This window comes from Brassica rapa, chromosome A07 (assembly GCF_000309985.2).
Source record: "Brassica rapa cultivar Chiifu-401-42 chromosome A07, CAAS_Brap_v3.01, whole genome shotgun sequence".
NCBI classification, from domain to species: domain Eukaryota; kingdom Viridiplantae; phylum Streptophyta; class Magnoliopsida; order Brassicales; family Brassicaceae; genus Brassica; species Brassica rapa.
This window is the reverse complement of record NC_024801.2, coordinates 21,642,778-21,655,620: the sequence shown is the minus strand read 5'-3', so window position 1 is coordinate 21,655,620 and position 12,843 is coordinate 21,642,778. Positions and strand designations below refer to the sequence as shown.

Genomic DNA, 12,843 nt, shown 5'->3' with positions numbered 1-12,843 from the left:
ACAGGTCTCAGTGAATCTAGGCGCAGTGACAATAGTATCTATCGTTTAACAACTCTTCTGCAAACACGAGGTAAAAACCAATTTGAGATGTCGGAAACCATGGCCGACCACGATTAGTTTACATGTGTGGATCTGTATGTCAAGTCCACGATTAGTTTACATGTGTGGATCTTAAGTGTATAATGTATTATATGTTATAGATGTTTCAAAATGACTCTTTTTTTTTTGCTATTCCATTAACCTGTTAAAGAAAATAAGATTTTAATATCTGCACAGATTCAAAGGTACATAAGACTTATGTTTTGATTAAAAGGAATATTGCTGCATTAACTTTTGCGTGTAGTGTAGATGCTGTAAAATGATGTTATGAAATAAGTTTGTCTCTACAGCATGTATATGTTCCTAATGAAACTCATTTGCTATCTGTAATCCAAAGATTATTGATTGATTAGCACTTGACCATATATGTAAATAAACAAGTTTTGTAAAATGTGCTAAAAGTGAAACAAAATTCGAATATGAACGCATCACGAAATTACACGTCAAACTTAAACAGACATCGGAAAAGTCAAAAAGTACAAAAAAAAGAAACTTATCGATGGCTTAGAGATAGCCGAATGTTCCTAAGAACCGGTAGATCGATTCAATAACGAAGACCACAACTCGATAAGAACAAGGATGTGCACCCAACACCAACATATATAGTATAGCTGCCTTAATATACTGCTGTGGCTAAATTTGATACTAATTACATTTTTTGTAATACAACTAAATCGTATGCGCATACTTGTAAGTTCTATCTATTCGTGTGACCATGATTTCTCTATGCATGTATCTCATGAAGAAGACGTGCGTTTACAGGGATGTATCAGAGCCATCACGACACCGTTTCTGAAGACCGTTCTCAATATTCTTTGCTATGGAAAATATCCCCGATTGAGTTTTTACAAGCGTTGACCTTGACAGTAATTGTACATAAGTAACATAACAAAACTCTGAAAAGTCAAACGGCGCATAAGAAGAAAAAGGATAAGATTTCTCGGGATCGTAACAGTACTTGGGCACAGACAATCACATGATCAGTTTGTAACTTCGAAGTTTCAACTTTAAACGGTGGGTCCCATTGGTAAAACTGATGACAGCGACGTGTGTTGCTCGCACGTGATGACGCACTCAATATTGTCTTCTCAACTCAGATCCATTTCTGTGTCATTCACCACTGGTTGTGTGTGTCACTACTATATTACTTTCCTTTCTTCGAAGATGGGTTTGTTCTTGCTCACCTTCCACGACGGCGCGTGGGCCGTGAAACTCGCCGTGATAATGTAAATGAATGATTTATTATTTATTTGAGAAGTGTACAGAGAATACGGACCACATGAACCACTTATGGCCGTGAGTCATGACGAAGGAACGAACAAGCATCCCCTTCTCACATTTTCTTTTGAGTACACTTTATCGTATGACAATTACGTCATGGCAATATAAATTAATTTGGATTCTTCTTCTCTTTTATCATACAGTTTCTTCTATGTTAGTCTTTTTAGTTAATTTCTTTCATAAATATCAATGTTCTAAAGTCGGTCTAAGCTGCGTCTGCCTAAACAATATTTTTGCATAAGGCACCTAATCACCACCTAGCTATTTTTATAACATTGCTAAATATAAACTATATTTCTGAATTTAATATTCGTTGAAAAGAAGCCTCGACGTTGATATTTTCCTAATTTGCATTGTTTTAACCATTCATTCTCGCATATGTTGATCATTTAGGATAGCATTTAGATATGTTTAGGTTGCATTGCATTACATATGTCTTTATCAGGTGAGATTTCAAATGGTGACTTTGGAGCATTTAGAGATGGTTTGAAAGCGAAAGGGGTGATTCTCGAGAAGGAGACGCAGAGATTAAGTGTCCCAGCGGCTTTGTGACGTCCCAGCGGCCTTTTGACTCATCGAGAAGCCGCTGCAAGCGCTCGAGAAACATAAATCAAGTGTGGGAGCGGCCCTGTGCAGCAGTGTATTGAAGCCGCTGGAGACGCTCGAGAGATGAAGACTCGAGAAATGGAGAGAAGTATGGGAGCGGCCTAACGCAGCGGTGAACCGAAGCCGCTGTAAAAATACCTCATCCCCTGCCGCATTTGTACTTGTCGCAACGGTGTGATGCAAAGCTCTAGGCATTTCATATCCGGAAGGTGTTTGATGAAATGCCTGAACCAACTCTCCTAAGCTTTTAACATTCTTTACCAAAGGGATTTGTTGTTAAAGGTGTTAAGATGGCTAGTAGACTTGAGATTAATGATTACTTAGATAACATTCAACCAAAAGAATTTGATGCTTGAGTTATCTAGGTAAATGAGCATTCATCTAGGGATAAAGTTTGCTTAGGATTGTGTCTAGGTCTAAGGTAGATATAAATTGATTAAAAATTGACACCTTTAGGTTGAATCTTGATCACCCAAGATCAATTCCCATAGCCCATGAGTTCTCCCTTCTTATAAGAAAGAAAGCTTTGTCATTTATTGCATTTTAGGTAGTAATCTAGTTTAAAATCATCTCAAAAACTGGTAGCACTTAGATTAAGCATGGTCTTGCATTCTCTTTGCATCATAATCACTTAGAACTGGTTTGACATCTTTTATACTATAACATTTGATTAGGAGCCTTGAAACTCCTATCATCAGACGTCTATCACCACCTCCATTTCTTAGTAAACTATATTTATGTGTTTTAAATTTTACAAGATGATTTAAAATTTTAGTTATCAAATTTAATTTAACTAAGTCTTGTGATTAAACCTCGTGCACCCTCACCCATGTCCTCATAGAGATAACTTGACCGATTTAAATCGTAGCTAGGATTTGACAAATATAGATTTCGGTCCAGCTTACTTTACAATAGGGGTGCCAGGTCGGATATTTCAGTTTTTTGAGTATTTCGATATAGAGGTGTAAAATTCGTTCATATATTTTTGTACTTGGGATCGGTTTCAAGTATTTTTAATTCGGATTCAATTATTTCGGATTGAAATATAACTTTCACATAGCTGATCTTTTTTTTAATAGATTGAATTATTAATAGATTTGGATATAACATTTTAAAACTAAAAAAGACTAATTTGGTTATTGCTTTTAAATTTCGGATGTAACTTTTGTCAATTCTTGAAACAATAAACTTAACATGTATTTTAATTAAGTAGTAAATTATTTTCTCTATAATTATATGTATATTATATGAACTTAAAGTATATGTAGTATCAATATAAATATTTTAAATAAAATGAGAAATATAAACTAGAAATATAAAGTTATAGACATGTTCGGTTATCTTCGGATATCCATTCGGGTTAGGTTTTTTGTTTAACTTTTGTTCAGATAATCTCAGCTACCAGCCTTTTCTTTGATGTGATCTTGTCCCAGAAGATCAAGTTTAATAACCCCAGGTGTATTTCTTCCTATCCTATAATATACCGCTCAAAAGCTCAATGGTCCTTCACTTTGCTTCTAGATAATTGTAATCGACCTGAGCATTTCAGCAAAACACATTTCGGTGGTCACACTGGCTTTGCAAGAAATTTTAAACATGAAGAAGGTCTTAAAGTTACATTTGTGTTGTTCAAAGTGTGGCTTCTTCAGTCCCTTTTAGCCAGCTCTGATTATGGGCAATAAGATCTTCTTAGATGCCCATGAAACTTACATCTCATTAAACCTTTTTATGTATTGGGCTGAGGATTGGTATTATCAACGATAGACCAGCATATTTCAATTCCTTCGACAATTATCATATTATACCAAAAGATGGAGATTATTTCTCAAACTTTTGAGACTATCTTTACTACGCACTCCGTCTCGCACTGAAGTAATGCTTATCTGAAATAGTAGTTCTCTATATATAACCTCAAGAAGTGAAACAAAATTAATTGCCAGAAAACATAATGTTTCTCACCATCATTGACTCTAAACATCTGAACAAAAGTTAGACAAAAAGCCTAGGGCAGAATTGACAAGAGTCAACATTTCCTCTTCGTATATGGTGATTTATTGAGTTTGTTGGAGGACACAGATTATAATAGGCATGTTCCTTTATCCATGTCAATAGACCGTCCCGATGAAAATGAGAATTGATATTCATTCTATGTTGAAATGAGTATCATCCAAATGATAAAATGACTCATAATCTAATTATGGTATACATATCCAAAATAACAAAAGACAAATTACCATTATCTAAATAAAATATTTAAACTCAAATTTTAGACAAACAAATAATCATTATGTGATTCACATTTTCCCCTAAAACCACATTTTTACCAAAATAGTAAAATTATATTTTCCCAAAATTGCATAATTATATTTTTTTAAATTGCAAAACTACATTTCCCTCCAATATATTAAAACCATAGTTTTCCATCAAAATCACACGCATTTTTTCTGTTAAACCCGCAAAAACACTTATTCCTACCAAATTACATTTTTCTCTTAAAACTAAAAAATCACATTTTTCTATCATGACCACAAAAATGCATTTTTCGGCCAAATCCGTATAAACACATTTTTCTATAAAAATCGTAAAATTGTATTTTTTGCCAAACGCAGAATTTGATTTTCTCTCCAAAACTACCAAATAATATTTTCTGCTAAAATCGCAAAAACATTTTTCTCGACAAACCTGCAAAACACATTTTCCAGTTAAAACTTAAAAATCATATTTTCCCGCCAAAGCCGTTAAATCACATTTTTCGTCGAAACTATAAAATTATATTTTTTGTTAAAATAATAACGACACATTAATTTTTTTGGTAAAACTGAAAATTCACATTTTTATAATATATAAAATTATATTTTCTGCCATAACACAAAATCAAATACTAATTTAAAAATTATTTAGTAATAACTATATTTTAGATAAATAATAAAAGTTAATATAGCAAAAGTTAAAAATAATATTAAATCAAAACAAGAAATATAAATCATTTGTTTATTAAACTCATCTATACTAAAAAAGAGATGAACGAACGAACAAAATATGATTTTTTTAGATGAACCATCTGGAATTAAAAACGATTTTAAACAATATTTAGATAGATCATCATTCATCTGAGATTTTTAATGGATCGTTTGGATTAAACATCTAAATGGATCAGTCAAATGAAAATGGCAGATGAACAAACGAAAATTACCAATATCTGTTATGGACTGATCAATACCATTTTGTAAGTTCGCAACTATCATTGTCTTATATTACTGTTTTCAGCAATGAATTACTAACATGTAGCTATGATTCAATTATTTGACCAATACGTTTTCTTCATATCAATGTAACAACTTTCTCTATTGAATACATACAGATTATTTAAAAAATGTTATATTTATGAAACTTCAAAGTTCATGTCCCTAATGTCGTCCAATGTCGTTTTCATCTATCACGCCAAAACCATCAATCCAATGGGGTCGCCACTCTCAATCTTATTTCATCGTTACTTGCAGTTTCACTACTTTAATTCTCCAAATAAAACTAGACCTTTCTCTGTTTCCACCAATTCAAGCATATCTACTAACATCATCTAGTTATATATTTAAGTTCCAGTGCGTATTGTACTTCTCCACCTACTTTTTTTATTATTCCACATTTAAAATTAATTTTACGAAAGAGTTATAGAACTAGTATAAACAAAACAAAAGTAATACTTAGATGTAATAATTATGTTTTGCTTTGTATTGTCATGTGAGAAAATAATTGCCAGCTACAAAAACAATACACCACAACATAATTATACATATGGATTATATGAAAAAGCTAGATGAATTATATAATCATATGACAATATTTTTGAACTAACATGTATTATGTTGTTAACCCCATAAATATAATTTTGATATTAAAAAAAATATGTCTAATTTGGAATTTGATATTATCCAGTGAATTTTTATTTTTAGAAACAAATTATAACACATGTCTAAATAAAAAAAAACACATATAGATCAATTATTCAAAATGCAATAATGTACATCACAAATATGGGATAACAAATTAAACATATTAAAAGATATGAACATCATGAAAAAATTGTCGTGATACAAGTTCAATACACTTTTATGATTATCAAAATTATATTGATGGTGTTAGAAATATAACACATACTGCTTTAAAAATGTTGTCATATGATTTATATAGTTCGTATAAGTTTTAATCATTATTTTATTTGGATGTGTGATCATGTAATGATCTATTGTTCGGTTAGAGCAATATTATTGGGGCTTTTGGTTTGGTCCTTAAGGGGAGAGGACCCACAAAAATACCAAAACCGAGGGAAAATGTCTCCAAATAAAAAACGTTTTGGTTTGGTCCTTCTATTGTTTGCGGGCCTCACGGATACGTGGCGGTCTGCAATTGATTCGTTTTTAAAAAAAAATTTAATCAGACAAAAAGGAGAAAAAAAAAATTAAGGACCCTTACTGATAATGTTCTCTTACATATCAATCATTTTTCCTTGCCATTATTGTAATCATATTTAGCTGAACAAAATCTTATAAGAATACTTTTGACAATCCTGTCCTTTTTTTTCCAACAGTTTAAATGGAGAAGAAATCTCATCAGAGAATAAACTAACAAACAGAGTTTCTCTCTGTATCACATTGTCTATCTCTCTATTCTTCCTCCTAATGGATTCTTCAAGAACCCTAATAGTAACCAGCCGATCTGATCCGGTGAAGAAAAACATTTCATCCCGGAGATCTTTATCTTCTTCCTCATCCTTCTCCTCTTGCTCCTCTAGCTCCCTTGTGTTTCCAGGCGACTCTCCTTTAAATTCTCCGACCACTCCTCTTCGTCTCCTTGGTGTTCCATTCTCATGGGAACAGCTTCCTGGAAAACCCAAAGACTACTCTCATAGACTCAATAACCACCGCGGAAATAGAGAATCTTCACTTATACTACCTCTCCCTCCTCACCGGAGTACCACCTTTCCGGTCACTGGTAAAAACCATAAATCTAATAACCCAACTAAGAAGAATAAGTTCCCGGTGACGGAGAAAGATCCCTTTGCGGCGGCGTTGTTAGAATGTTCCAAAGGTGACGACTACGATGGAAACTCGAGTGGATCAAGAAAGGTGTTGGCAAAGGGCAGCTTCAGCAACAGGTTTGGGTTAGTGAATCTCTACGGTTCTTGTCGAAGATCTTGTTCAGTTACAGAGTCCATTGTTCAGCTACCGGGACCGGAAAAAGCTGCTTCATATGATCATCTGCTTCTTCCACGCCGTCGCCGTTGATTTGTCGTCTTTAGCCATTTACTATATACTATATAGTATACATATATTTTTCTCTTGGTCTTTGTAATACTTTCTGTATAATTTTCTCTGAATGAGACATATTACGGGTTTGTGTTTTTTTAAATACTTTTAGATCGCAACATTAAGTCTACATAAGCATCCTAAAATATTAATCTTATTAAGAAGATTGTTGTTATTAAGAAAGTATATAACTGTGTGATACCTTCAAAAAACATTATTATTTTTATGAACCTTAAGCATATTGTAAGTTTCTGCAATCAATTCAGTTTACTTACATATGTGTAATAATTGTTTTTAAAAATATTATTAACTTTAAGAATATTGTTTTTTTTTTGCAATTATTTCAACTTGGTGGAACCAAGTTCGGAGCTTCTGTGATCTCTAGCTAGTTTCCAATACCATCCCATATGAGGGCAAGCTACGCTAAACGTGCAAGTAGATACAAAATATCATTCGTCATTAGTTTGTTATAGGCATGGTCGAGTTTGTACGTACTGACATTTTATTTTGTTGGTTTTTTACCTTTTAAGTGGCTAGGGATGCAGCTGTATTATAACACTAAATATATTCTCTAAATACTTTATTTTTCTTCAAGTTTCTAAAGAATGGATCTTTCACTGTTTGTGTTCGCACAAGGCAATAAAAATAATAAAGTTGTTGAGCTACCATGCATGTCTTTGACCCAAGTATTTTAATACGATTTGAAATAATATAAGATTTTTTTGCTTCTTACATGGAGTCATCCTTTTTTATACGTTATAAAACAAGTACAATAAAAAATTTCTTAGAACAGATGTCAAATTAACTTTAAAAACCCAACTGCAAATATGAAATCAACTTCAAATATAAAATTGTACGTATTTTAAAAACAAGTACAAAACTTCACAATTTAAATTTTTAAATTTAAAGTTTCATATTTTAAAATCCTTTTGTGTATTTCAAATAATTTTATTAAGTTTTGGATAGTATTATTTTAGTTTTTGATAATCCATGATCATATGGCTCTGTAATGCAAGGTCAGTAGTTAACTCGAAAATACCCGAACTTGCAATAATCGATTATTTTTCTTACGGTGAAAAATCTTTAGATATAATTCCATTTTTTCAACATTTGAAACAATTATACTTTCACAATTAGAAACTATATATCTTCTCTAAGTCGTATATCACCACAATCGAGATTTGGTGCTATATATATCATTATATCATAAAGTGAAAATGAAAGAAATAGCGAAATATTTGTAAGGGCATTATGATATCAAAAATAATATTAAAGATCGGTGTGAATCAAGTATACGATACTATCAAATATATGAAAGTTTTCTCATAGTGAATATCCATGAATCAAAGGTTGAAAATATATCCATGAATCCAATATATATGAATGTATAAGTATATTTATTTGTATGTATAATATATGAAATATTTGAAGTGAAGTACTTATCTTGTGTCAAGTGAAAAGCAGTTTTCGTATACACCAACATAGTCTAAAAATAACTCTCATAAAATAAAAAAAGGAAGTAGTTTGATAAGTCAAGAAATCAAATTATCAATTAGTGAATTCGTTTTCCTGTTTTCGTCAAAATTAAGTTTGGTCTGGAGCACCGAGATGAATTAGTGGGGAGCCAAAGAACCTAAAAATACGTGGGATGTCAATGATGACCAACTTCTAATAATATTATTAGGCATAATTTTAATCTTTAATATGAACATTACTTTCATCATTGTCTGCTTTGCATTCGCGTGTGTGCTTTTACATTATTGACATGTCCATATATTATAACACTAGCTAGTTTAAACAACAACTACAAAATGTATCATGAGTTCAATACATTTGTGGTTTTCCTTAAAAACTTGATGAAAACTATCACATAAGTAATAACTTTTTATTTTTGTCGGCGCCCATCTTCTAAGATTAAGGGGTAGGCAGGTTTGAGTCGATTAAGTGGTAGACAGGTTTGAGTCGTTCCGAAGTAATAATTATATCGGTTTATTAATTTATGTAGCTTAGAAGTATCGGGTTTTATATTTCTTATAAGCGGTGATTAGTTTTACTTATGCAGGCAAATATTCAGCACTTGCGTAAATGTGTTGGCGTGGGCATGTGCATAATTAAACATAATAAATGAATATTGGCAGGATGGACCGCTGTAAGTGATTGAGATGTAGCTTGAGACTAAAGACACTATTATCAGCATCCACCATCGTGTCCTCTTCGCACATGGAAAACAATATATTATATATGCAACGTAAATGAAGCATACGAACCGGAGTCCATTGATTTGTGAAGGCATCAAATCCAAAGAAAAACATAGTTTAAGCAAGAGTCGTCAGTGACAAATAAGCTGATGCTATTCAGTCACTTAAAAAAGTAGTTTCTACAAGATAAGTCAGTGATTATTTAATAATGATACTATTTTTGTATTGCATAGAATAAGGGATCTCTCGATAGTGATGATAAAAGCTAGGTGGGCTAATTATACTTCTTCTATTAATTTTTTTAACATTTTGTACACCATGTGCATCATAACATACAGGCCCTAATCCAGATGATAAAATGTATGGTGAATATCTAAATGCTGAAGATTATGGGCATAAGGCTCGAAATTCCACTGTTAACAGAAAAAAAACTTAAATGTATGCTATATGCACTAGATAAACCACTACACTATACATGTCATATGTATCTTTTTAAGTTGTTTGTAATACTTAAATGTTCCGATCGTTGTAGCTTGGAGGAATTCAAATCCCCGTTAGTTTTATAGGCATGGACATGAATGTTAAACTGAACTGAACAATTAGAAAATATTTTTGAAAGTTGTGTTCTAACTGTGATTCGACGGAAAAAATGTAATTTTTGGATTTGATGGAAAACATGATTTTTATAGTTTTGGTGGAAAAATGTGATTTTATAGTTTCGACGGAAAACATTATTTTGTAGTTTTATGGGAAACATAATTTTACGATTTTGACAGAGAAATGTGATTTTTGGATTTGACGTAAAACATGATTTTGTGGTTTTGACACGAAAACACAATTTTACGATTTAGGTGAAAAACTCAAACTTTGCTATTTTTGACGAAAAACATGATTTTAGTTTTTTTTAAAAGGAAAATGTGATTTTTTAGTTTATGCGGGGGAAACATGTGATTTTGTGATTTTGACAGAAAACATAATTTTGTGATTTTAACGGAAAAACATGATTTTACGATTTTGATAAAAAAATGTGATTTTTGATTTGGCAAAAAAGTGATTTTGTAGTTTTGGTAGAAAAACATGATTTTACGATTTTGGTAGAAAACCATATATATTTCTGTTTGAACAAAACATGATTTTAGATTTTTGCAGAAAACATAATTTTACAGTTTTAACCGAAAATGTGATTTTTTGAATTTGAAGTAAAATGTAATTTTATGATTTTAGCAAAAATACGATTGTGAAGTTTTGTTAGAAAAAATAAAATTTGGAATAAATAAGTTAAACGATTTTACTCAAGTTAATTTAAAATAAGTCCAAACCAATTACCATGTAGTCCAGTCTATCTAAATCCATATTTATCAGGAACAAAACTAGGTTTACCCATTTAAACCTACTTCAGATGAACATATCCATAACTGCTCTATTATAATTTGAAGTTACCCAGTATACACATAGACAGCACAACCATTTAATATCCCTACTTGGAACTATCAAAGACTAACGAGCAGATACAATATCGATCGATTCGTATGAGAAACCCAAAAATGTACATAGTGAAGAAAATGAGCATAAGAGCACCACTGTACCAGAGCCACCTGACAGAAGTCCACAGCAATGTGATCCAAATGATTACATCTCATCTGACCGAATAAACAAACTACGTACATAAGAGTCATTGTATTTGTAGCGCATGGTGGAACAAAATAAAACCAAAACGCATTCTTGGGAAGAACGAATAGGTTTACCCTTCTTGGCTTCTAGCAAGAAAGATTCCCAACCATCCCTCTGTTCATGGATCTCGAATTTAACGGTGAGTTAAGAAAAAGTGAGATTGTTTTGTTTGTTTTCTAAATGGGCCATGAGGACTTGATATACTTTTGGCGGTTGAATGCTGCCATATCATTTGTGGGGTTTGTTTGTTTCCTTTATTTCATGTTAGCTTTTGGACTTGTGAATAAGTTGATCTTTCTTGGCTATTGGGAGATCTTTCTAGTATCCAAATGGATCACATTGGTACAACACATACATGGTGACACAAAAATGTATAAAGCAAATTTTTTGCTCAAACTGAAAAAAATATTCAAACAATAACTTCCAATTCCAATCAAAGTTTGAAAAAAGAAATCATTATTCCAGCATCAAACAGCCAGCAAAAGAAGATGAATAATATACTTTTACCATAACGATAAGACATGTGGCTAAGTTCCAAAAAGAAGCAAGAAACTCTCTCTTGCAGAGGCAGAGTTTGAAAATTCCCATACAAATTATTCAAGCTGAGAAGAAGAGAGACTCAACTCAACCAGATGCGGTCTTCCTCTGCTGGAAGACAACAGCAAAGATAGGAACTCCAACACCGATGCTGAAAGCTGTGAAGACACCAAGAGACATCTTGAGACCTTGGTACTTCATGCGGTCCAAATTGTACATGTGCTTAGCGTGGAGGTAGTATGGCTCGTCATGGCCATGCCCTCCTCCGCTCATCTTCGTAGCTCCAGTCGAGTGGAAGCTTCTGCTCACTGTTGATAATGACAAACAAAAGAAAGCTTCAGCAAGTTCTGAAGATTACATGAACCAGATCTGGACACTGATGACTCGGATGAAGCTATGATCTTTGAGATCGATCTGATTCCGCTGTTCAACGCCATTATCAAAAAATTGATCGAGTAACAGCTAAAAGATAAACGACGATGACGACTCTGCAAGTTCTACGGCGAATTCGTTTCGGAGGAAAGCTGAGACTGGAATAAGATCACACGTGCACGTGCCGGCTTCATTTTATTTTGGGCCTGGCCCATTTATTCACACATGAGGCTTTTCTTGATTAGTTTTAGTTTCTGGCCCTTTTGGAGATGCAACATAAAACTCTTTGCTAGTTTTGTGATACAAAGTGGAAACACAATTGGCATCCAATAATTGACATTCATATGTTTGAATCAAGTTTTGCTAGTTTTACGGTTTTAGCGGGAAAACTCAGTTTTGCAGTTTTGGTGAGAAAACTCAGTTTTGCGGTTTTGGCGGGAAACTTAGTTTTATGGTTTTGGCGGAAAAACAAGTTTTGTGGTTTCGGTAGAAAAACTCGATTTTTCGGTTTCAGCGGGAAAACTCGTTTTTGGTTTCTGTTAGAAATATTAGTTTTAGGGTTTTTGCGAAAAAAAATCATTTTTTGGTTCTGACGGAAAAAAACGTTTTTGCAATTTTTATATAATTTAATTAAAATGGTAAATATCTATATATATAATTGAAAACCCATGGGTACACCATTACCCTTTTGTATTTACCCAACATAAATATGGGTTTTAAAATTAATACCCATGGTTGACCCAATTAATCTTAGATGGGTAAAAACCCAGCCCATT

General features: G+C 32.6%; 2 protein-coding genes across 2 annotated transcripts; one reads left to right on the top strand and one right to left on the bottom strand.

The window, feature by feature from the left end:
* The first annotated feature begins 6,405 nt into the window (after positions 1-6,405).
* Positions 6,406-7,488, top strand: LOC103830820. Its single transcript, XM_009106634.3, has one exon. The coding sequence runs from the start codon at positions 6,663-6,665 to the stop codon at positions 7,266-7,268; it is 606 nt and encodes a 201-aa protein (XP_009104882.1). The 5' UTR covers positions 6,406-6,662; the 3' UTR covers positions 7,269-7,488.
* A 4,044-nt stretch (positions 7,489-11,532) lies between these two features.
* Positions 11,533-12,310, bottom strand: LOC103830819. The gene is made up of 2 exons (XM_009106632.3): positions 12,060-12,310; positions 11,533-12,003 (listed from the first exon to the last, which is right to left on the bottom strand). The coding sequence occupies exons 1-2, from the start codon at positions 12,130-12,132 to the stop codon at positions 11,783-11,785; spliced, it is 294 nt and encodes a 97-aa protein (XP_009104880.1). The 5' UTR covers positions 12,133-12,310; the 3' UTR covers positions 11,533-11,782.
* Between the last annotated feature and the right edge of the window lie 533 nt (positions 12,311-12,843).

What these genes read in the sequence shown, in the direction of transcription:
- LOC103830820 (XM_009106634.3), top strand. Translation starts at nt 6,663, where the DNA reads ATGGATTCTTCAAGAACCCTAATAGTAACCAGCCGATCTGATCCGGTG.
- LOC103830819 (XM_009106632.3), bottom strand. Translation starts at nt 12,132, where the DNA reads ATGGCGTTGAACAGCGGAATCAGATCGATCTCAAAGATCATAGCTTCA. An exon ending in GTCATCAGTGTCCAGATCTG is followed by an intron (nt 12,004 to 12,059) that starts GTTCATGTAATC and finishes CATTATCAACAG; the next exon opens with TGAGCAGAAGCTTCCACTCG.